We start from the raw sequence: 25,448 nt of genomic DNA on the forward strand, positions 1-25,448 counted from the left end.
CTCTCTCTCTCTCTCTCTCTCTCTCTCTCTCTCTCTCTCTCTCTCTCTCTCTCTCTCTCTCTCTCTCTCTCTCTCTCTCTCTCTCTCTCTCTCTCTCTCTCTCTCTCTCTCTCTCTCTCTCTCTCTCTCTCTCTCTCTCTCTCTCTCTCTCTCTCTCTCTCTCTCTCTCTCTCTCTCTCTCTCTCTCTCTCTCTCTCTCTCTCTCTCTCTCTCTCTCTCTCTCTCTCTCTCTCATCGAATCTTCATCCTCTCTGTAAGTCATCATGTTTGACCACTGGGGTCGAGTCTGTGAATGGAGGTTGCTGATGGGAGGTCAGGGTTCATGGTCAGAGGTCAGGGGTGATGGCGGCAGCGTCCGTTAGTTAGCGGCTGAGGGGTAGCTGGGACAGTGACATGGATTGATGGGGGTTCAGGCTCTGTGTCGCTAGAACAGAGAACGGGTGGCCTGGTGGAACAGAAGAGAGAGACACATTTAAAATATCAGAAGACATTTAATTAAGCACAGTATCACGATAGAGGAGCAGTAGAGGAACATACTTTAGCACAGTATTTGTTTTATTATTAGCGCTCCAGTGAGCAAGATTTCCAATGTGTTCATTACAAAGGGCAAATAAACGGAAAACTTGGACTTGAACCATTGACACAGCGAAACACGGTCAATAGTTAAAGTCTTAGAAAAAAGGGTTCCAAAAGTGTTATTCGGCTGTCCCAATCACTCCTCTGGATGCTGGACTTCCTGACGGGCCGCCCCCCAGGTGGTAAGGGTAGGCAACAACACGTCTGCCATGCTGATCCTCAACACGGGGGCCCCTCAGGGATGCGTGCTCAGTCCCCTCCTGTACTCCCTGTTCACCCATGACTGCATGGCCAGGCATGACTCCAACACCATCATTAAGTTTGCCGACGACACAACAGTGGTAGGCCTGACCACCGACAACGACGAGACAGCCTATAGGGAGGAGGTCAGAGACCTGGCTGTGTGGTGCCAGGACAACAACTCTCCCTCAACGTGATCAAGACAAAGGAGATGATTGTGGACTACAGGACAAAAAAAGAGGACTGAGCACGACCCCATTCTCATCGACGGGGCTGTAGTGGAACAGGTTGAGAGCTTTGAGTTTCTTGGTGTCCACATCACCAACAAACTATCATGGTCCAAACACACCAAGACAGTCGTGAAGAGGGCACGACAAAGCCTATTCCCCCTCAGGAGACTGAAAAGATTTGGGTCCTCAGATCCTCAAAAGGTTCTACAGCTGCACCATTGAGAGCATCCTGACCGGTTGTATCACCGCCTGGTATGGCAACTGCTCGACCTCCGACCACAAGGCACTACAGAGAGTAGTGCGTACGGCCCAGTACATCACTGGGGCCAAGCTTCCTGCCATCCAGGACCTCTATACCAGGCGGTGTCAGAGGAAGGCCCTAAAAATTGTCAAAGACTCCAGCCACCCCCAGTCATAGACTGTTCTCTCTGCTACCGCACGGCAAGCGGTACCGGAGCACCAAGTCTAGGTCCAAAAGGCTTCTTAACAGCTTCTACCCCCAAGCCATAAGACTCCTGAACAGCTAATCATGGCTACCCGGACTATTTGCATATCCCCCCCCACCCCAACCCCCTCTTTTACGCTGCTGCTACTCTGTTTATTATTTATGCATAGTCACTTTAACTCTACCCACATGTACATATTACCTCAACTACCTCATCTAACCGGTGCCCCTGCACATTGACTCTGTACCGGTACCCCCTGTATATAGCCTCCCTACTGTTATTTTATTTTACTGCTGCTCTTGAATTATTTGCTATATTTAATTTTTTACTTATCAATTTTTTACTTAACATTTCTTAAGGGCTTGTAAGTAAGGGCTTGTAAGTAAGGGCTTGTAAGTAAGGGCTTGTAAGTAAGCATTTCACCTGTTGTATTCGGCGCATGTGGCAAATAAAATTTGATTTGATTTGATTTATCTCTCTTTATGTCTTCCTTCTTCTTTTATTTTCTGACATAGGAAACGTAAAAATTATAAAAGGACTGGAAAGCTTTGTGATGATATACTAGACAGACTAACCTATGTAACACTCACTGTCGATGTATCCGTGCAGGGCCACCATGCGCGCCCTCTCAGAACTGCCAAAGGGGGAGTAATGCAGGTCGTCAGGCAGCGAGGAGGGCATCCGGGACTGGGGGTGGCCTTGCGGGGGTCCGCTGTGCTGGGGGGTATGCTTTTTGTGTCTTGCTCTGCAGTTTTGAAACCAAACCTATGAAAATGCAATGTTACCAGCCGGAATGTGTCTGCAGCTATATTCTCAATGTTTTAGGACCATTAATCATGCATTAACTATGCCACCTAGCATACGCTGTATCCAAAGCAACTTACAGTTGCTTTACAGTGCAATCGCTAGCATTGCTTTGAGACGGAGTGAACAGACAGACACTAACCTGTATGACTCTCCTGCTTAGACCTGTCATGTCCGCCAGTTTCTGCAAAGTCTGTGCGTCAGGGTTATTGTCCTGTGAAAACTGAGTCTGCATCACCTGGGAATTATAACAGAGTTTTTAGAGATGTATGACCTCAGTCTCACCTATTTTTATTCTACATTAGCAAATTATTTCAGAAATATATTTTCCATATTACTGCAGAGATCAACAACATACATGAATGAGACACCAAACAACATGTGACAATGTAACTAACAACGACCATTAGAAAGTTACTAAGATAGTGAAATCAATTTGTGAAGTCATTATCATTTACTATTGACTTATTATTAGAAAAAGAAATGAGGAGCCATGGACATGTGGTTCCCTCTCTGTGACTAACCTGCAGCTGCTCAGCAGTGAAGGAGGTGCGTGCTCTCTTGGCAGGCTTGGGTTGGCTGTCCTGTTCTGATGGCACTGCCCCCTCCAGAGTGAGCCCACTACCTGGGACACCACGGCACAGGGACAGGGAGAATGAGAGGGAGAGAAACATAGAAAGAAAGAGACCAACAGAAAGGGACATGAGGCAAAAGCCATATTTAAAACCAGTGTTACCAGGGTTACCAATGTTACCAGGGTTACTACAGGGTTATACAGTGTGTTATATAACTACATACATTGGTAACAATATGACAGGGATTATACAGCTACATATACAGTACCTGTAAAAAGTTTGGACACACCTACTCATTCAAGGGTTTTTCTTTATTTTTATTATTTTCTACATTGTAGAATAATAGTGAAGACATCAAAACTATGAAATAACACATATGGAATCATGTAGTAACCAAAAAAGTGTTACATGGACATTAGACCGATGGAAATTTGTCCTTTGGTCTCCAAATTGGAGATTTTTGGTCCCAACCGCCGTGTCTTTGTGAGACACAGTGTGGGTGAACAGATGATCTCTGCATGTGTATTTCCCACCGTAAAGCACAGAGGAGGAGGTGTTATGGTGTGGGGGTGCTTTGCTGGTGACACTGCCAAGAGTGTGCAAAGCTGTCATAAAGGCAAAGGGTGGCTATTTGAAGAATCTCAAATATAAAATATATTTTGATTTGTTTAACACTTTTTTGGTTACTACATGATTCCATATGTGTTATTTCATAGTTTTGATGTCTTCACTATTATTCTACAATGTAGAAAATAGTAAAAAATTTAGAAAAACCCTTGAATGAGTAGGTGTGTCCAAACATTTGACTGGTACTGTACATATAACCATACAGAAGAAATCTTTGACAGGGACAGATATTTTACTATGTCAGAGAATAGGATCTAGACTAGCTCTCAGCAGTGATATATAATATATCTCTACAGATATATACAGTGCATCGGAAAGTATTCAAACCCCTTGACTTTTTCCACATTTTGTTAAGTTACAGCCCCCCTCATCAATCTACACACAATACCCCATAAAGACAAAGCAAAAACAGGTTTTAGACATTTTTGCAAATCTATTAAAAATAAAAAACGGAAATATTACACTTACAGACCCTTTACTCGGTACTTTGTTGAAACACCTTTGGCAGCGATTACAGCCTCAAGTCTTCTTGGGAATGACGCTACAAGCTTGGCACACCTGTATTTGGGGAGTTTCTCCCATTCTTCTTTGCAGATCCTCTCAAGCTCTGTAGGATTGGATGGGGAGCATCGCTGCACAGCTATTTTCAGGTCTCTCCAAAGATATTTGATCGGGTTCAAGTCCAGGCTCTTGCTGGGCCACTCAAGGACATTCAGAAACTTGTCCCGAAGCCACTCATGTGTTGTCTTGGCTGTGTACTTACGGTCATTGTCCTATTGGAAGGTGAACCTTCACCCCAGTCTGAGGTCCTGAGCGCTCTGGAGCAGGTTTTTATCAAGGATCTCTCTGTACTTTGCTCCGTTCGTCTTTCCCTCGATCCTGACTAGTCTCCCAGTCCCTGCCGCTGAAAAACATCACCACAGTATGACGCTGCCACCACCATGCTTCACCGTAGGGATGATGCCAGGTTTCCTCCAGACGTGGCACTTGGCATTCAGGCCAAAGAGTTCAATCTTGGTTTCATCAGACCAGAGAATCTTGTTTCTCATGGTCTGAGACTCCTTTAGGTGCCTTTTGGCAAACTCCAAGCGGGCCGTCATGTGCCTTTTACTGAGAAGTGAGTTCCGTCTGGCCACTCTACCATAAAGGCCTGATTGGTGGAGTGCTTCAGAGATGGTTGTCCGTCTGGAAGGTTCTCCCATCTCCACAGAGGAACTCTGGAGCTCTGTCAGAGTGACCATCGGGTTCTTGATCGCCTCCCTGACCAAGGCCCTTTTCCCCCGATTGCTCAGTTTGGCCGGGCGGCCAGCTCTAGAAAGAGTCTTGGTGGTTCCAAACTTCTTCCATTTAAGAATGGTACCATTCCCCAGATCGACACAATCCTGTCTCGGAGCTCTATGGATAATTCCTTCGACCTCATGGCTTGGTTTTTGCTCTGACATGCACTGTCAACTGTAGGGCCTTATATAGACAGGTGTGTGCCTTTCCAAATCATGTCCAATCAATTGAATTTGCCACAGGTGGACGTGGACTCCAATCAAGTTGTAGAAACATCTCAAGGATGATCAATGGAAACAGGATGCACCTGAGCTCAATTTCAATTTCGAGTCTCATAGCAAAGGGTCTGAATACTTATGTAAATAAGGTATTTCTGTTTTTAATTTTTAATACATTTGCTAACATTTCAAAAAACACATTTTTGCTTTGTCATTATGGGGTATTGTGTGTAGATTGATGAGAGGAAAAAACAATTTAATCAATTTTAGATTAAGGCTGTAACGTAACAAAATGTGGAAAAAGGGAAGGGTTCTGAATACTTTCCGAATACACTGAGTATACAAAACATTAAGAACACCTGCTGTTTCCATGACATAGAATGACCAGGTGAATCCAGGTGAAAGCTATGATTCCATATTGATGTCACTTGTTAAATCCACTCCAATCATTGTAGATGAAAGGGAGGAGACAGGTTAAAGAATGATTTTTAAACCTTGAGACAATTGAAACATGGATTGTGTATGTGTGCCATTCAGAGCGTGAATGGGCAAGACAAAATATTGAAGTGCCTTTGAATGGGGTATGGTAGTACGTGCCAGGTGCAACGGTTTGATTCAAGAACTGCAACGCTGCTGGGTTTTTCACGCTCAACAGTTCCCTGTGTATCAAGAATGCTCCACCACCCAAAGGACATCCTGTCAACTTGACACAACTGTGGGAAGCATTGGAGTCAACTTGGGCCAGCATCCCTGTGGAACGCTTTCGACACCATGTAGAGTCCATGCCCTGCTGAATTGAGGCTGTTCTGAGGGTGAAAGGGGGTGCAACTCAATATTAGGAAGGTGTTCCTAATGTTTTGTACACTCAGTGTATATATATATATATATATATATATATATATATATATATATATATATATATATATATATACACATATACGACTAGGTAGTAGAGCGCTCAATCACCGCTCTCGGCAGCCCGTTTGAGGTTCTCCACCATGGTGTCGTAATGGATCCTGCAGAGCACCTTCTCCTCCACCAGGCCAAACTCCTCCCCCGTGGACAGCTGCCTCTTGCAGGAGAAGCAGGCGAAGCACGCCAAGTGGTAGGCGTTGCCCTTGGCCCGACGCACCCAGTCGCTGGCGTATATCTGGCGTCTGCACCGGTCACACCTTGTACCGAACCTACTGTGAGAGAGCGAGAGAGAGAGAGCGAGAGAGCGAGAGAGCGAGAGAGAGAGAGAGAGAGAGAGAGAGAGAGAGAGAGAGAGAAGGGCTGAGGCATCAGTACTCTGCTATGAAGGACAAAAAACTTCCAGAAAAAAACAGTCAAGGTGCAGACAGTATCTTGTTATTAAATATGTCAACTTTATCCATGCATTTAAATGGATGCACAATGTGAAAAGCAAAATTCTGACTGGACCTTTAATATATCTGGTATCCCCACTCTCCAATGATTTGGAAATAAATAAATAAAGTATTCCATATATCAACCTTGTTTCAACAATGTTTTCACTTTATACGCTTGTTCCACACTGGACCACTCAGCTCACTCACATTACAGAGATGAAGCAGAACCAGGCTGGATGGAAGATAGCCTCAGAATGTCTGCAAGCCGAGCTCCAAACCAACACCTGCAATTTCCCTGACATACTCTCCCGGGTCGTGGTGAGGAGACATTGGTCTGAAGCCAAAAAATAAAGGAAATTCACAAGCACCACAATGAATACTTCACCCATGCTCTACCAACGTTTTCCAGTACATAGCTTTGACCTACTACAGTAGCTATGTTGGTCTATGTTGGATTGAAACCTTCCCAAACAGCTCTGGTGTGTGCATGTATTATAAATTAGCAGTGTGGTAGTTTTCCCAAAGTTCGGTGTATTTAACTGGCTATAATAGCAGCCAAGGACATTCGTTGGCTTATTTATTTGTGCTCTGATTACATGCAAGTGTCCAGGTCAGCAGTTTACACAGATGACTTCAGCCATATGAAAAACCTTCCACAGCAAAATATACCTAGCTAGCTACCTTCCTTGTGCTTCCCATCCAACTGGTGTAAGCTAGCTAGCTAGCTACAGCTGCTAGCCTTCTACTAGCTAGCTGCTACTGTTGCACAGCAACCGAGTTGCACCCGGTTTTAGAACTCTGAGATTCCACTGAAAATATGTTAGCATTGTCAGAAATGCTACAAAAAGTTAGCACATCGTTGGTTTTTATTCGGCAGAAATGTGCACGTGAGAGCGGTAAATTGTGAATTTAATCAAAACTGTTGCACCTACAAACTTTGTCAGAAGGTGATGTGTACGCGGCGAGTGAAGTCAGACGCAGGACACAGAGAATCAGGTAGACTACTTTACTGAATGTAAAGCACAAAACAAACGCCTCCACAACTGGAGGGAAAAACACCATATGCGTAATATGGAGAAAATAGCAAGGCCGAACATCGACTAGACATACAACAATAACACACAAATACCAAACGTGAAACAAGGGAAATTATAGGCTAAACAATCAAACATAATAGACAACAGGTGTACTATTCAAGACAAAACAAGACAAACACCGAAACATCGATCGGCAGTAGCTAGTACTCCGAGGACGACGAACGCCGAAGCCTGCCCGAGCAAGGAGGAGGAGCAGCCTCGGCAGAATCCGTGACAAACTTATTCAGTCCAAATGGATCTAAGTCTAATGGTCAGTTTTATGGACACTGTGCCTCGTTTTAATCCGATATCTAGAATTTGAGCTAGGTTTGGGCCTAAAATTGTCTGACGAGCCTTATGTTAACGACTCTGTCAAAAATCCGGTATAGTGGTTCTTGGTAACGGCCGGATGGATCATGACGAGAGCTGGGAGTGTGTTGTGTACCTCCAATCAAGTTGATTTGCGAATTTTCATTGACATTGGTATCACATTAGCAACTATAATGTAAAAAGGTGCACATAAGACAAACTAAAGTACAATCAAAGTACTACATTTATTTGATAGTTTATGACTGCCTGACTGCCTGGTTAAGATGTGTCCTATCCACACCATAAAAGAGGGTATTGAGAGATCAGGTGTTAGTTTATTTGAACTGGCCGATGTGGACGGACAGAGAAGGGCTGTAGTAATGACCAATCACCAATCATAGCAAACCAGGCAGGCAGCAGCTGACTGATTTCGCAGCAGGCAGCATCTCCCCCTCTCTACACTCTAAGAAAAAAGGGTTCCAAAAGTGTTCTTCGGCTGTCCCCATAGAATAACCCTTTTTGGATCCATGTAGAACCCTCTGTAGAAAGGAAACCAAAAGGGTTATACCTAGAACCAAAAGGGTTCTACCTGCAACCAAAAAGTGTTCTTCAAAGGGTTCTCCTATAGGGATAGCCGAAGAACCCTTCAAGGTTCTAGATGGCACCTTTTTTTTCTAGGAGTGTACGGTTGCATCCCAAATGACACCCTATTCCCTATACATAGTGGCCCTATGGGCCCTGGTCTAAAGTAGTGTACTATATAGGGAATAGGGTACCATTTGGGCTGCAACCTATCCCAGTTACAGGACGATCCCATGGAGCTGAATTAGTTGTCATGAGCTTGGCTTCCAAGCTCCACTGGCTCCAGTGCAAAGAGAGAAATATTCTGGGCTTCGTCCACTAAGAAATGACGAGGTGAAGAGAGGGGTCTGAGACTGACTCTACAGACCTGCCTGGCTGGCTTTCTGGCTGGCAAGATGTCTCAGCCTCTTCCCTGAGAAAGAATGGTGTTCAACTCTGACAGACCTAAATAAATAAGCTATAGTACTACAGTACTCACGGGCACGCACACACACACACACACACACACACACACACACACACACACACACACACACACACATACACACACATACACACACATACACTTCCCTCCCTTCCCCGGCCTGATCACCTAAAATGCTCAGCACTCTGTAGCTCATGCATCGCTAGTTTACAGATATCGCTGCTAAAGGATGAGGAACAGCAGCAGTCATGGACTCAACTAAAGCGGATACAACTCATTATGCACATATACACACAACATGCTTTCAAAAGCATCTGTGAAACCATTCCAAAATGTATTGTGTACTTTAAACTGACTATCTATGGCCCTCTTTGCTGATAATACAGCATGTTGAGTAGAGGACAGTTAAGAGAGAAATGCACACACAATGTGTGTGTGTGTGTGTGTGTGTGTGTGTGTGTGTGTGTGTGTGTGTGTGTGCATATCATCGTCTTTCTTCTTCTACACTAGCTTTGTATTTAATGATGCCTTTGTACCAAAAACCTGGTGTTTATTCTGGGTTTATGTCAATCCTCCAGCTCGTATTACCTTCAGGAGGAAAATCCTCTTCAGAAAGTCTTCCCCCAGCCCTCCTTCAGCTCTCCTCTCAGCCCTCCCCTCAGCCCTCCCCTCAGCCCTCCTCTCAGCCCAACTCTCAGCTCTCCTCTCAGCCCTCCTCTCAGCCTACCTCTCAGCCCTACTCTCAGCTCTTCCTCAGCCCTCCTCTCAGCCCTCCAATCAGCCCTCCTCTCAGCTCTCCTCTCAGATCTTCCTCAGCCCTCCTCTCAGCCCTCCTATCAGCCCTCCTCTCAGCTCTCCTCTCAGCCCTCCTCTCAGCCCTCCTCTCAGCCCTCCTCTCAGCTCTTCCTCAGCCCTCCCCTCAGATCTTCCTCAGCCCTCCTCTCAGCTCTCCTCTCAGCCCTCCTCTCAGCTCTCCTCTCAGCCCTCCTCTCAGCCCTCCTCTCAGCCCTCCTCTCAGCTCTTCCTCAGCCCTCCTCTCAGCCCTCCTCTCAGCTCTCCTCTCAGCCCTCCTCTCAGCTCTCCTCTCAGCCCTCCTCTCAGCTCTCCTCTCAGCCCTCCTTCAGCCCTCATCTCAGCTTTGGAATGGTTTCACAGATGCTTTTGAAAGCATGTTGTGTGTATATGTGCATAATGAGTTGTATCCGCTTTAGTTGAGTCCATGACTGCTGCTGTTCCTCATCCTTTAGCAGCGATATCTGGAAACTAGCGATGCATGAGCTACAGAGTACTGAGCATTTTAGGCCATCGATAAAATGCAATTGTGTTCATTGTCCGTAGCTTATGTCTTCCCTTACCATAATCCCACCGCCACCATGGGGTTCTCTGTTCACAACGTTGACATCAGCAAACCGCTCACTGGATTTTTATTTGGATTTCATGTAATGGACATACACAAAATAGTCCAAATTGGTGAAGTGAAATGAAAAAAATAACTAGTTTCCAAAAATTCTACAAAATAAATAACGGAAAAGTGGTGCATGCATACAGTGGGGAAAAAAAGTATTTAGTCAGCCACCAATTGTGCAAGTTGTCCCACTTAAAAAGATGAGAGAGGCCTGTAATTTTCATCATAGGTACACGTCAACTATGACAGACAAATTGAGGAAAAAAAATCCAGAAAATCACATTGTAGGATTTTTAATGAATTTATTTGCAAATTATGGTGGAAAATAAGTATTTGGTCACCTACAAACAAGCAAGATTTCTGGCTCTCACAGACCTGTAACTTCTTCTTTAAGAGGCTCCTCTGTCCTCCACTCGTTACCTGTATTAATGGCACCTGTTTGAACTTGTTATCAGTATAAAAAACACCTGTCCACAACCTCAAACAGTCACACTCCAAACTCCACTATGGCCAAGACCAAAGAGCTGTCAAAGGACACCAGAAACAAAATTGTAGACCTGCACCAGGCTGGGAAGACTGAATCTGCAATAGGTAAGCAGCTTGGTTTGAAGAAATCAACTGTGGGAGCAATTATTAGGAAATGGAAGACATACAAGACCACTGATAATCTCCCTCGATCTGGGGCTCCACGCAAGATCTCACCCCGTGGGGTCAAAATGATCACAAGAACGGTGAGCAAAAATCCCAGAACCACACGGGGGGACCTAGTGAATGACCTGCAGAGAGCTGGGACCAAAGTAACAAAGCCTACCATCAGTAACACACTACGTCGCCAGGGACTCAAATCCTGCAGTGCAAGACGTGTCCCCCTGCTTAAGCCAGTACATGTCCAGGCCCGTCTGAAGTTTGCTAGAGTGCATTTGGATGATCCAGAAGAGGATTGGGAGAATGTCATATGGTCAGATGAAACCAAAATATAACTTTTTGGTAAAAACTCAACTCGTCGTGTTTGGAGGACAAAGAATGTTGAGTTGCATCCAAAGAACACCATACCTACTGTGAAGCATGGGGATGGAAACATCATGCTTTGGGCTGTTTTTCTGCAAAGGGACCAGGACGACTGATCCGTGTAAAGGAAATAATGAATGGGGCCATGTATCATGAGATTTTGAGTGAAAACCTCCTTCCATCAGCAAGGGTATTGAAGATGAAACGTGGCTGGGTCTTTCAGCATGACAATGATCCCAAACACAACGCCCGGGCAACGAAGGAGTGGCTTCGTAAGAAGCATTTCAAGGTCCTGGAGTGGCCTAGCCAGTCTCCAGATCTCAACCCCATAGAAAATCTTTGGAGGGAGTTGAAAGTCTGTGTTGCCCAGCGACAGCCCCAAAACATCACTGCTCTAGAGGAGATCTGCATGGAGGAATGGGCCAAAATACCAGCAACAGTGTGTGAAAACCTTGTGAAGACTTACAGAAAACGTTTGACCTGTGTCATTGTCAACAAAGGGTATATAACAAAGTTTTGAGAAACTTTTGTTATTGACCAAATACTTATTTTCCACCATAATTTGCAAATAAATTCATAAAAAATCCTACAATGTGATTTTCTGGAGAAAAAAAATCTCATTTCGTCTGTCATAGTTGACGTGTACCTATGATGAAAATTACAGGCCTCTCTCATCTTTTTAAGTGGGAGAACTTGCACAATTGGTGGCTGACTAAATACTTTTTTTCCCCACTGTATGTATTCATCCCCTTTGCTATGAAGCCCCTAAATAAGATCTGGTGCAACCAATTACCGTCAGAAGTCACATAATTAGTTAAATCCATCTGTGTGCAATCTAAGTGTCACATGATCTGTCACATGATCTCATTATGTATATATACACCTGTTCTGAAAGGCCCCAGAGTCTGCAACACCACTAAGCAAGGGGCACCATGAAGACCAAGGAGCTCTCCAAACAGGTCAAGGACAAAGTTGTGGAGAAGTACAGATCAGGGTTGGGTTATACAAAAATATCCTAAACTTTGAACATCCCACGGAGCACCATTAAATCCATTATTAAAAAATTGAAAGAATATGGCACCACAACAAACCTGCCAAGAGAGGGCCGCCCACCAAAACTCACGGACCAGGCAAGGAGGGCATTAATCAGAGAGGCAACAAAGATACCAAATATAACCGTGAAGGAGCTGCAAAGCTCCACAGCGGAGATTGGAGTATCTGTCCATAGGACCACTTTAAGCCATACAAGCCACAGAGATGGGCTTTACGGAAGAGTGGCCAGGGGGGGTGAATAGTTATGCACGCTCAGGTTTTCTGTTTTTTTGTCTTATTTCTTGTTTGTTTCACAAGAAAAAATATTTTGCATCTTCAAAGTGGTAGGCATGTTGTGTAAATCAAATGATATAAACCCCCCCAAATCTGATTTAATTCCTGGTTGTAAGGCAACAAAATAGGAAAAATGCCAAGGGGGGTGAATACTTTCGCAAGCCACTGTACACGCTGTCTGCCATCTGCCCGGTACAGTTGAAACCGGGATTCATCCGTGAAGAGCACACTTCTCCAGTGTGCCAGTGGCCATCGAAGGTGAGCATTTGCCCACTGAAGTACCGTGTAGCTCAGTTGGTAGAGCATGGTGTTTGCAACGCCAGGGTTGTGGGTTCGATTCTCACGGGGGGCCAGTATGAAAAAAAAAGAAAATGTATGCACTCACTAACTGTAAGTCGCTCTGGATAAGAGCGTCTGCTAAATGACTAAAATGTAAAAGTCGATTACAACGCCGAAGTGCAGTCAGGTCAAGACCTTGGTGAGGACGACGAGCACGCAGATGAGCTTCCCTGAGACGGTTTCTGACGGTTGTGCAAACCCACAGTTTCATCAGCTGTCCAGGTGGCTGGTTACAGACAATCCCGCAGGTGAAGAAGCAGGATGTGGACGTCCTGGGCTGGCGTGGTTACACGTGGTTGTGCGGTCGGTTGGACGTACTGCCAAATTCTCTAAAATGTTGGAGGTGGAGAAATGAACATTCAATTATATGGCAACAGCTCTGGTGGACATTCCTGCAGTCAGCATGCCAATTGCACGCTCCCTCAAAACTTGAGACATCTGTGGAATTGTGTTGTGTGACAAAACTGCACATTTTATTGTCCTCAGCACAAGGTGCACCTGTGTAATGAACTTTGATAGGGCAATAGCAGAATAAATGATCTAATGATTCTGTCTCTTCGCAGAAAAATCTGCAGAGCTGCAATTGTTGTTTGTCCCATATATATAACATTCTGTTGGTGGCAAGAATTTTGTATACAAATTGAAATTGAAAAAGTGTTGTTTTAGTGGTTCACTTCATATACCATTGTTGCCATGGAATCGGTACATTGAAAGTCTCACTGTGTTCGCTTACCTCCCTAACTCCTGTCAGACAATCTGACATCTCTAGTCTCTCGTTCCTCTAACCAGGTCTGGTTTCACTCATGGCCTGCTCCTCTAGGTTTCTAGGGAGACCTCATCAGGGCCTGGCAGGAATAGGGCGGGCAGCGGGGCGGGCTGATGAGGAGGGTTGGATACATACGGCAGCTTGCCCCTCACACACACACACACAAACACACACTCTCGCCTTTAACCCCCATGCTCGCCGCAGCCCCCCCTGCAACGCGGTGGCGCAGACGGTCACTCAGGTTACCATGTCAGCATCCCAGGGTGCCCCTGATTAGCGGTGCTTTGCAACTTCCTGTGTGGCCTGCGGCTCACAAACTGCTCACGGCTTGCAGGCAGGCTGGCTGTTTTTCTGTTTCCGGACCTGGTTGACAGAGAGGGTTTAGGTACTACAGCGTCTGCTCTGTCCTGTACCCCCTCTGCCCCCTGCTCACCCCTACCACCACCCCCCTCAGGCAGAGTAAACCCACTCTGATTTCCTGCTATTACGCCCCATTACAGCAACTGTCAGTCCAGAGCCAGATGAGAGACTGACACAAATGATAAATATCTGCTTGTTTTTCTGTCCAGAGCCAGAATGTAAGAAGGAGGCCCTCAGGTCTGGTTTGCTCTGGTCCTCTCAGAACTCACGCTAGTCATCAATCTTTTCAATAGCAGTTTGGTTGGTTGCTGGTTCAAACCAGTTTCAAACCAGTAAGGTTGAGGGTAATACTGAACAGTGGACAGGGGATTCAATCAACCCCCTGTGGATACACCTGACCAATCAATGGCTACGATCCTCGTACACAAACCAACCCCACATTTGGGGATGCTTCTGGTCCCAAACACAATAGTCTCTTGTGAAAGCTGATTTGGTTCTGGGTGCCAAGATTACAACCACAACGATGGCATACCTCACTGGTATTGTACGGCTTTGAACCATGTCACATTTCACAACATCCTGAATTTCATCTTCTTTATTTTCCTCCCACCGGAGGAATAGAAGAGGTTTGAGGCTAAATGGGAAACGGGGCTGTCGTGGGTCATAAGTCACGTTGAACATTATCATTGTGTAGCACAATACATACAACCATTCCACGTTGTAAAAAAACAACACCTTAATGATTGACAGCTGGACGAGACTAAATAAACAAAGGTCTTTGTGTGGAAGTAGGTCAGTTTTACATAAGCAGGTTCCTATGGCACACACACACACACAGTACCCGATGTGGATCAGAACCACAGACATTTTCCACTTAAAGCCTGTTGTAACGTGATGGCACAGAGACACATAGTGAGTTTGTGTGTGTGTGTGTGTGTGTGTTTGTGTTTGCGTGCGCGTACATGTGTGTGGTGTGTGGGTCAGTGTCAGTGTCTGTGGAGTATGTATGCGTGCATGTGCACTAGGCTGGGGGCTTTAATTGCTGGTGATTATAAACCTCAGACCAGTGGCTCTGTATAAGGTTACCATTAGCAAAACACCAGGCAGACCCAACTCACAGCTCTGAGCTGAGCTGCTGAACCCTCAGAGCGATAATATAAACCCCCAAGAAGGCCTACTCCCTTCACCTCTCCCTGACACACATACAAGAAGGCCTACTCCCTTCACCTCTCCCTGACACACATACAAGAAGGCCTACTCCCTTCACCTCTCCCTGACACACATACAAGAAGGCCTACTCCCTTCACCTCTCCCTGACACACATACAAGAAGGCCTACTCCCTTCACCTCTCCCTGACACACATACAAGAAGGCCTACTCCCTTCACCTCTCCCTGACACACATACAAGAAGGCCTACTCCCTTCACCTCTCCCTGACACACATACAAGAAGGCCTACTCCCTTCACCTCTCCCTGACACACATACAAGAAGGCCTACTCCCTTCACCTCTCCCTGACACACATACAAGAAGGCCTACTCCCTTCACCTCTCCCTGACACACATACAAGAAGGCCTACTCCCTTCACCTCTCCCTGACACACATACAAGAAGGCCTACTCCCTTCACCTCTCCCTGACACACATACAAGAAGGCCTACTCCCTTCACCTCTCCCTGACACACATACAAGAAGGCCTACTCCCTTCACCTCTCCCTGACACACATACAAGAAGGCCTACTCCCTTCACCTCTCACTGACACACATACAAGAAGGCACATGTGGACGCAGGCACAAATACACACACCTCTTTCTGCAGGGTCCGTTGCCATCCTCTGAGGGATGGGCGCAAAGCAGGCAGATGCCACTGTGCCCATGACTGTGCCCCTGACTGTGCCCCTGACTGTGGTTCTGCCTGTGGTGCTAAACTGTTCACAGACACACTGACATGCCACTGTGCCCCTGACTATGGCTAAACTGATCCCTAGCCTCAACATTAGTGCCAGGCTCCCTCTCAGGCTTGGAAACATTAAAGCCCTTTCACCATGTCCACAATAATACATCAGCCAGCCAATCACATTCTGTCTCTAGTTACAGTGCCTTCGGAAAGTATTCAGACTTTTTCCACATTTTGCTACGTTACAGCCTTATTCTAAAATGCAATCTACACACAATACCCCATAATGACAAAGGGGAAACAGGTTTGTAGATATTTTTGCTAATTTCTTAAAAATGAAAAACAGAAATACCTTATTTACATAAGTATTCAGACCCTTTGCTATGAAACTCGAAATTGAGCTCAAGTTCATCCTGTTTCCATTGATCATCCTTGGGATGTTTCTACAACTTGATTGGAGTCCACCTGTGGTAAATTAAATTGATTGGACATGATTTGGAAAGTCACACACCTGTCTATTTAAGGTCCCACAGTTGACAGTGCATGTCAGAGCAAAAACCAAGCCATGAGGTCGAAGGAATTGTCCGTAGAGCTCCGAGACAGGATTGTGTCGAGGCACATATCTAGGGAAGGGTACCAAAAATTATCTTGTCTGATGAAACCAAGATTGATCTCTTTGGCCTGAATACCAAGCGTCACATCTGGAGGAAACCTGGCACCAACACTACGGTGAAGCATGGTGGTGTTAGCATCGTGCTGTGGGGATGTTTTTCAGTGGCAGGGACTGGTTGACTAGTCAGGATCGAGGCAAAGATGAACAGAGCAAAGTACAGAGAGATCCTTGATGAAAATCTGCTCCAGAGCTCTCAGGACCTTAGACTGGGGTGAAGGTTCACCTTCCAACAGGACAACGACCCTAAGCACACAGTCAAGACAACAGAGGGGTAGCTTCGGGACAAGTCTCTGAATGTCAGGACTTGAACCCGATCGAACATCTGAAAATAGCTGTGCAGCAACGCTCCCCATACAACCTGACAGAGCTTGAGAGGATCTGCAGAGAAGAATGGGAGAAACTCCCAAAATACAGGTGGGCCAAGCTTGTAGCGTCATACCCAAGAAGACTTGAGGCTGCCAAAGGTGCTTCAACAAAGTACTGAGTAAAGGGTCTGAATACTTATGTAAATGTTATATTTCAGTTTTTTATTTTTAATAAATTAGCACAAAAAAAAACACCTGTGTTTGCTTTGTCATTATGGGGTATTGTGTGTGGATTGAAGAGGGAAAAAAACAATTAAATCAATTTTAGAATAAGGCTGTAACGTAACAAAATGTGGAAAAAGTCAAGGGATCTGAATACTTTCCGAAGGCACTGTATGTTCCTCTGTGTCTGTGTCTCAAATGACACCCTATTCTCTGTATAGTGCACTACTTTAGACCAGGGCCCATAGTGCTGTGGTCAAAAGTAGTGCACTATATAGGGAATAGGGTGTCATTTGGCACACAATTCTTGCATCAGTCTCCAGGACAAATGTATCTGTATGATGTGGAATTATTCCGGAAGAAAATAAATACAACTAGAAACAACCCATTTATGTTAATAAGGGGAATAATGAAGGAGAATGCTGGAGAGTTCTGTGGGTTCCATTGTGTTCAGTGTTGGACTCCTCTTTCCAACAGCAGTAGGTCGTATCTCTTACAATAATGTAATTTTAAAAACCTGGCTACAGTTCTCTTCAACTGCTTTTTTGTTCAAGCTTTTGAATATCTTTTTGAACACCATAAAACGAAGCCGGCTCTCACGAGTGGCCACTAATTATGCAGGAGAAATGCTGGAAGTTCTGTGGGTAGTATTGTATTCAGTGGTGGACTCCTTTTTCCTACAACAGATGTTTTTTGGGGGTTTTTTTTCTTAAAATATTCAACTTTACCAGATAAATGTACCCCAAAAAAATGGAATCTGGAAAACTTGTCATGATTCGGAACAAATATGTAAATGTTATATTTCAACATATAGGTCATTAATTATTAGATTACAGGCAATATTATCCTGCAATTATCCTTTTTTAAAATATATATATAGGGCCATGCTCAGCTGTAAAGCAGTTATATCTGCGGTTCATATTCTGAACAGTACAGAGTGAACCGAACAATATGTAACAATTTTTAGCCATAAGTGATCAACATGATTAGTTATTAAGGACAAACTCCATGTGATACTCTGAAGATGCATTGTAGAGAACTCTGACCAACCAATCAGCGCGGCTTTGAAAGTTGCTAGGTTTCTCGTGGGCGTGGTTTTGCACCAAGTTTGGAGTGGATAAAAACAACGTCCAATTAACATTATTTCTATCAAATAAGAACCTATAGTAAAGTAGTGTTTCACATTGATCCTGCATTATGAGAGATGCATTCAAATATATATTATATATTTATCATAGTATTTTATAAAAATATTACACATTTATCATATTGAAAATATATACAGTGCATTCGGAAAGTATTCAGACCCCTTGACTTTTTCCACATTTTGTTACGTTACAGCCTTATTCTAAAATGGATTAACTTGGTTTTTTCCCTCATCAATCCACACACAATACCCCATAATGACAAAGCAAAAACAGGTTTTTAGAAATGTTTGCTAATGTATAAAAACAAAAACTGAAATATGACATTTACATAAGTATTCAGACCCTTTACTCAGTACTTTGTTGAAGCACCTTTGGCAGCGATTACAGCCTCGAGTCTTCTTGGGTATGACGCTACAACCTTGGCACACCTGTATTTGGGGAGTTTCTCCCATTCTTCTCTGCAGATCCTCTCAAGCTCTGTCAGGTTGTATGGTGAGCGTCGCTGCACAGCTATTTTCAGGTCTCTCCAGAGATGTTCGATCAGGTTCAAGTCCGGGCTCTGGCTGGGCCCTCAAGGACATTCAGAGACTTGTCCTGAAGCCACTCCTGCATTGTCTTGGCTGTGTGCTTAGGGTCATTGTCTTGTTGGAAGGTGAACCTTCACCCCAGTCTGAGGTCCTGAGCGTTCTGGAGCAGGTTTTCATCAAGGATCTCTCTGTACTTTGCTCCGTTCATCTTTCCCTCGATCCTGACTAGTCTCCCAGTCCCTGCCACTGAAAAACATCCACACAGCATGATGCTGCCACCACCATGCTTAACCGTAGGGATGGTGCAAGGTTTCCTCCAGACGTGACACTTGGCATTTAGGCCAAAGAGTTCAATCTTGGTTTCATCAGACCAGAGAATCGTGTTTCTCATGGTCTGAGTCCTTTAGGTGCCTTTTGGCAAACTCCAAGTGAGCTGTCATGTGCCTTTTACTGAGGAGTGGCTTCTGTCTGGCCACTCTACCATAAAGGCCTGATTGGTGGAGTGCTGCAGAGATGGTTGTCCTTCTGGAAGGTTCTCTCATCTCTACAGAGGAACTCTGGAGCTCTCTCAGAGTGACCATCGTGTTCTTGGTCACCTCACTGACCAAGGCCCTTCTCCCCTGATTACTCACTTTGGCCGGGTGGCCTGCTCTAGGAAGAGTCTTGGCGTTTTCAAACTTCTTCCATTTAAGAACGATGGAGGCCACTGTTTTCTTGGGAACCTTCAATGCTGCAGAAATGTTTTGGCACCCTTCCCCAGATCTGTGCCTTGACACAGTCCTGTCTCAGACCTCATGGCTTGGTTTTTGCTCTGACATGCACTGTCAACTTTGGGACCTTATATAGACAGGGGTGTGCCTTTCCAAATCATGTCCAATCAATTGAATTTACCACAGGTGGACGTGGACTCCAATCAAGTTGTAGAAACATCTCAAGGATGATCAATGGAAACAGGATGCACCTGAGCTCAATTTCGAGTTTCATAGCAAAGGGTCTGAATACTTATGTAAATAAGGTATTTCTGTTTTTTATCTTTAATACATTAGCAAACATTTCTAAAAACCTGTTTTTGCTTTGCCATTATGGGGTAATGTGTGTAGATTGATGAGACAAATTTTTTATTTAATCAATTTTAGAATAAGGCTGTAACGTAACAAAATGTGGAAAAGGTCAAGGGATCTGAATACTTTCCGAATGCACTGTATGCTCATGTTTACACTCCCTGTATGTATTCTTGATGAAGTCCAGTAACACATTCTCGGTTGACATTGACTTCAGTTAGTTCTGTAGTCCAAGGCTTGATGTTGATTTGATAACTGCTCTACATGCCTGCATGCTGTGACACAACACAAGTCTTGTTGGTGTTCCATTCTCAATAGATACACTGTGCTACAGCCACACTCTGTGAAGGGCTTAGATGAAATATCTTGAGAAGCATCACTTCAGATTATTAGCCTAACACAGAAAATAAACCTTCAGAGGCTCCTAAAACACAGCATCGACTTTAAAGGGCCAGTCACTTCCCATTGCCTGGGAATGAAGGCTGAGGAGAGGAGGCCTGGCCAATTGACAGCTTCCATTCAGGCTCTGTGTTGAGTACTCTGCAATCATACATTTGACATTTTAGTCATTTAGCAGACGGTCTTATCCAGAGCGACTTACAGTTAGTGAGTGCATACATTTTCATACATACAGTACATTGGAGACACGCATGCTGCATGAGACTTGACTGCTTAGCTTTAGCCGAGGAGTGTTATGATCACGCTGCAGTGCATGTATGTATGTATTTACAGGCCTTTGTAAATATTGTGTAAAATGTGTTTAACCCTCCCGTTGTCCTAGGGTCAAAATGACCCGCCACTGTGTTGAACCAACTTTATTTAATTTGTATATTTTTTGGATCATTTGTGAGAAGGAGGCAGTGATACTTTCTTTAAAGTCTCACTGCCTCCTTCTCACAAATGATCCCCAAAATATAAAAATTAAATAAAGTTGGTTCAACACAGTGGCGGGTCATTTTGATCCTAGGACAACGGGAGGGTTAATGAATGAAGCTGGTGAAATATAGCATATCATAGAAAATATAACAGCATTTAAAGCAATGAAAACAATTATGTTTTTACATGTATGTATATTGTATGTGTGTCAATTAATGTGGTAAAATATGAAACTAAACAAATAGCCTTAAATAATAATAATAATAATAATATGCCATTTAACAGACGCTTTTATCCAAAGCGACTTACAGTTAGTGAATACATATATATATATATATATTTTTTTATACTGGCACCCCGTGGGAATCAAACCCACAACCCTGGCGTTGCAAACGCCATGCTCTATCAACTGAGCTACCTCCCTGCCGGCCATTCATTCATAATGAATGGTGTTATAGTGTGTAGGAACTGTAGAAAGGGTGTCTAACTATAAGACAGTGGTTTCCAATCTTTTTCGGTTAATGTACCACCAACTGAATTTTGCTCTGCCCAGAGTACCCCCCTCATGTGCATTTTACCAGTAAGAATTTGTTCTTAACTGACTTGCCTAGTTAAATAAAGGTAAAAAAAATATATAACAAATATATAAAAAAAATAAAGGTCTATGGTCTCATGATTCTTCTCAAGTACCCCCTGTGGATAGACCAAGTACCCCCTGTGGATAGACCAAGTACCCCCTGTGGATAGACCAAGTACCCCCTGTGGATAGACCAAGTACCCCCAGGGGTCCTAGTACCCATGGTTGGGAACCACCGCTATAAGAAAATAGCCAAACAAATTGTAGTCTTCCAGGTAGCAGCGATTAGAATCATTATAATTTACTGTGAATATTTTATTGTCTTTTGTTACAATTAGACAATCTCACAAAATCATTGATTTGTCTGGATTTCTATATGGTCATAACTCAGACGTGTGTTTGGTCTATAATGTTAATCTATTTCTTGGCCTTTATTGTCCAAAGACACTAACAAGAGATTAGATAACAATCAAATAACAGATAGTATCCTATATTACAATCAGATTAATCAGTTGATCTCACTTTCCTTTTTAAATCAAAAGACTAGCTGAGCTGAAGATCCATGGACCATCCATTTATAACATTAATGTATTGACCTACAATGACTTGATTTAAAACGTGTACACCAATACAAATTAAGTCGTGGTTTAATAATAGTGTCTTAGTATAATTTTTATTGATGAGGCATTGGTGTTGTTGTTGATAGGTCTATTACTTCAAAATAATATTTGGCATTTTGCAATCGTTTTGTTGTTGTTTTATTAATTACATTATTTATACATTTGACATTCAAAACTGTAAGGTAAAGAAGTAGTCCGCATTGATCGAATTTTCATCTTGAGAATGCATGTAGGCCTCTATATCCCAGCAATTTATAATTCCTTCAAAACACATCTCACTGCACCCTGCATATGTAAAGCCTATATAAGCAGAATCAAAATCATTTTGTAACACCTCAATATTTAGGCCAACGGTGTAGCCTCAACAATGGGACTCATAAAACTTGGCCACAGTTAACTCCAACCCCTATTTTTCTCAAGCTTTGAATACCTTTTTAAACATTGACCTATTAAATGAGACACCCCGCATCTCACGTGAGTGCATGGCACACGCAAATGAGAGTCAGGTTTTATTTTGGCAGGCAGCAGCAAACCTCAATAATATTTTGAAAACAAAGTCAAAAACTTACCCTACCTGAAATAATCCATTTTACAGAAGATCTCTTTGTTTTTGATGTAACAGCTGTTGTGTTGACGCAATGACGTCCGGCAGACAGAACACTCCAGACACCTCACGTGCCAGATCAAGTTATTCACCTGCAAAACAAAACAGTGGTAAAAAAAACTGCTGAAATAATAATAACAACAACAACAACAATAATAATAATAATAATAATAATAATAATAATAACACATTAATATTCTATTGGTATCTATCCAGTATCCAAACTACCCGTTATATAATATTTCTCAAATATTATGCTATGGACATGCATTCAAATAAATGAATCCAATTGTAGCCAATAATAACCTAATAAACAACAGTATAAGAGCATATATTCATTTAGGCTATTCTGCCCTTTGCAATGAATTTTGTTCCCATAAAAAAACATCCACATCTTAGTTGGTATTACAAAAATAGTATGACATTTCTGATGTTTCTGTCTGTCCGGTAACCTTTAATTCGCTGTTTGATTACGCATGTCATAGGCCATTGGGCCATTTGATTTCAGCTCGATTGTGCACACATAGGCTAGCTAAATCGTGCATAGCCTACATGCAGACCATGCGAAATGTTTGAATATTGTTTGATTTTACTATTGCCTTTAAAGTTAAAATAATTCCTAAACCTTATATTCTGTTGAAGGATAATTCAGATGTAATAAATAATACGATATCTTATAATTGTGCTTTTTTCGATGTTTGTCCCTGTACCAAGTTAAGCAGGCTAATTAAATATCAGCACTAGGTTATTCAAAAGTGATTCTATAATTCGTTCTCCGTGTAAGAAAATGGGCAATGTTCAAAATAAAGGGGTATGTCCTTGCAGTACTAGGTCTAGAATAGATTATTAAACAGACAAACAAATTACAGTGAGTTTTGGTGGAGTGGACCATTGGGTCTGTTTACCTTTATGATCAGCTACGCTATTATTACGACAAAAATCCTATGTATCTTAATATCATTATGCTATAGGTTTTCTAAGTAATTTTTTGAGAGAAGCAAGCAGACATGTTCATATAATTGAAATATAAATAGGCTAGAAAATAACCTATTTCAAAATGAACATGGTTGATGCATTTAATCCTGTCGATTCCTGATATGATAATTCCCACATGCCTCGAGACAGATAGAGGACTAATGATCCTCGTAGTTAAGTAACACACTTCCTGCAGCTCTGCAAAACACACCCAGGCAGTTGTTTTTACTTGGAAGCACGCGAGTGCACGCGAGTGCACGCGAGGCTGGGCGTTCTTGATGTGAAGTTGAAAGACAGAAAAAACATAACGATTCATGATACTGGCCCATAGATCTAGGCTACTGTCCTTTCCTATGTTTAGAATAGAAGTGTATGTCCAAACAGTGGTTCTTCAGAAACCCAAAATTATTTTAGGGTTTCATATTTTGGAGTATGCTTTAAGATATTCATATTAATATTTAAACATGGTCCTACGGAAGATAATGTAGCCAACATGGATGTAGGCTATAGCTTGGGCTAAATACATCAAACATATTATGAAAGTTGTGAAAACAAACAAAAAAGTTAAAAGGGTTTTTAGATCTGTTTACATTTGCACACACAAAAATCCACATGCTCATGCGGTTCACTCTTGCATAGGCAATAACGCGCGCACTCCCACCTTGAGAAGGTATCTGTCCAGGATCTCCAAACCGCAGCTCGCGCACACGTTCTTCCCGGTGGACGGCACGGAGGAGGCGGTGGAAGTAGGCGAGCAGATAGACGGAGTAGAGGGGGGACTCGGGGAGGAGCGCGTGTCCTCTCTCTCCATGTTCGATCTGTGGGATTCTCCGTCGGAGTGAGACTGCACGATAAACAAGACAAGAAGAAGAACATGGATACGTTTTAAGCCCATCTGGACCAACATATTTAAAATATTATAGCCTATGTTTAGCCTAAGCATCTTGAGGCTCGCTATCAAGGTCACCAAAAACTGACATAGGCCACATGCTTTATGGTTTATATAATACTTTACAGGCAATGGACAAGTAGCAATAACATGGCAATAAAACTCTGATTCAGATGCCATAATAATAAACAGCATTGCACAAATTGAAAATAACGAATAACTTCTTACCATGACGTGTCCGTGTTTGGCTTCCACACAGCGCGAGGCACCCGGTGCACTCTGCTGCATTCCTGGAGAAATCACCTACAAGACAAGGTTCAACAGCAAGAAGTCGACGTCAACTCGCGGCTAAAGTCCCTTCCATCTCCAGCCATGAAATCATTGAGAGACATTGCAGCCCTGCAGCTATATAAAGCGTCCGAACAATACATCCCGATTTTAACTGTTGTAGGCTATTTAGGGCCCTGCAACAAAAGCCGCCGTTTTAATTAAGCTATTTCAATTTGGATAGATTTTTCTCTGCACTTATCCCATGCCTCTTAAAGTAATCGTATTTTTCTCCCAATACAGGGAAACGAAGAAAAAAAAGGCCTGCAATTACAAATAGCTTGAAATGATCACGATAAGAGGGACCGCGAAGTGTCAATTTCAACTGTCAATCAGAAAAGGCAATGGGCCACCCAAATAATTTCAAATTAGATTTTTAATGGCACTAATTAAAATCGAATTCTTCTCTGGCGAATTGGCATGTTGAAGAAGGTGGAGTGCAAATCACACTATTCATAATAGACGCACGCGCGTGCCTCTTCCTTGCGCAGCTGATCTTTGTACACAACCAGCGATTCTTGACACCACTTTAAGACACAAAAAACAGTTGCAGTTAAGAAAGCAACATGATGACAGCAGACAGAAGATTAGCAGTAAGAGCCCAGTGTAGTTGTATACAATATCAACGAACAATATGTGGTTAACCAGAAAGCAATCGTGCATCTTCAAATACTTTTTATGCATATATTTTACACACAGATTATCATTGTGTAGCCTAGTTTTCTTCACATTACCTGTTTTGCGGGAATTCCTTCGGATAAAACCTGATCTCCCTCTGGTAGAGGGGCCAAAACCTCATTTTTCCAATACAT

The 25,448-nt window shown here is 43.2% G+C and overlaps 1 protein-coding gene across 1 annotated transcript; it reads right to left on the bottom strand.

The window, feature by feature from the left end:
* Window positions 1-362: 362 nt before the first annotated feature.
* LOC311135678 (LIM/homeobox protein Lhx6-like) lies at window positions 363-25,448 on the bottom strand (the record flags this gene model as incomplete). The annotated part of the gene is made up of 9 exons (XM_084169701.1): window positions 363-445; window positions 2,083-2,257; window positions 2,439-2,534; window positions 2,821-2,921; window positions 5,961-6,181; window positions 22,416-22,537; window positions 24,082-24,264; window positions 24,538-24,612; window positions 25,371-25,448. 9 exons carry the CDS (start codon window positions 25,446-25,448, stop codon window positions 363-365), a joined length of 1,134 nt encoding a protein of 377 aa, XP_084025827.1.

Source organism: Coregonus lavaretus, assembly GCF_964263955.1.
Source record: "Coregonus lavaretus genome assembly, chromosome: 10".
Taxonomy (NCBI): Eukaryota; Metazoa; Chordata; class Actinopteri; order Salmoniformes; family Salmonidae; genus Coregonus; species Coregonus lavaretus.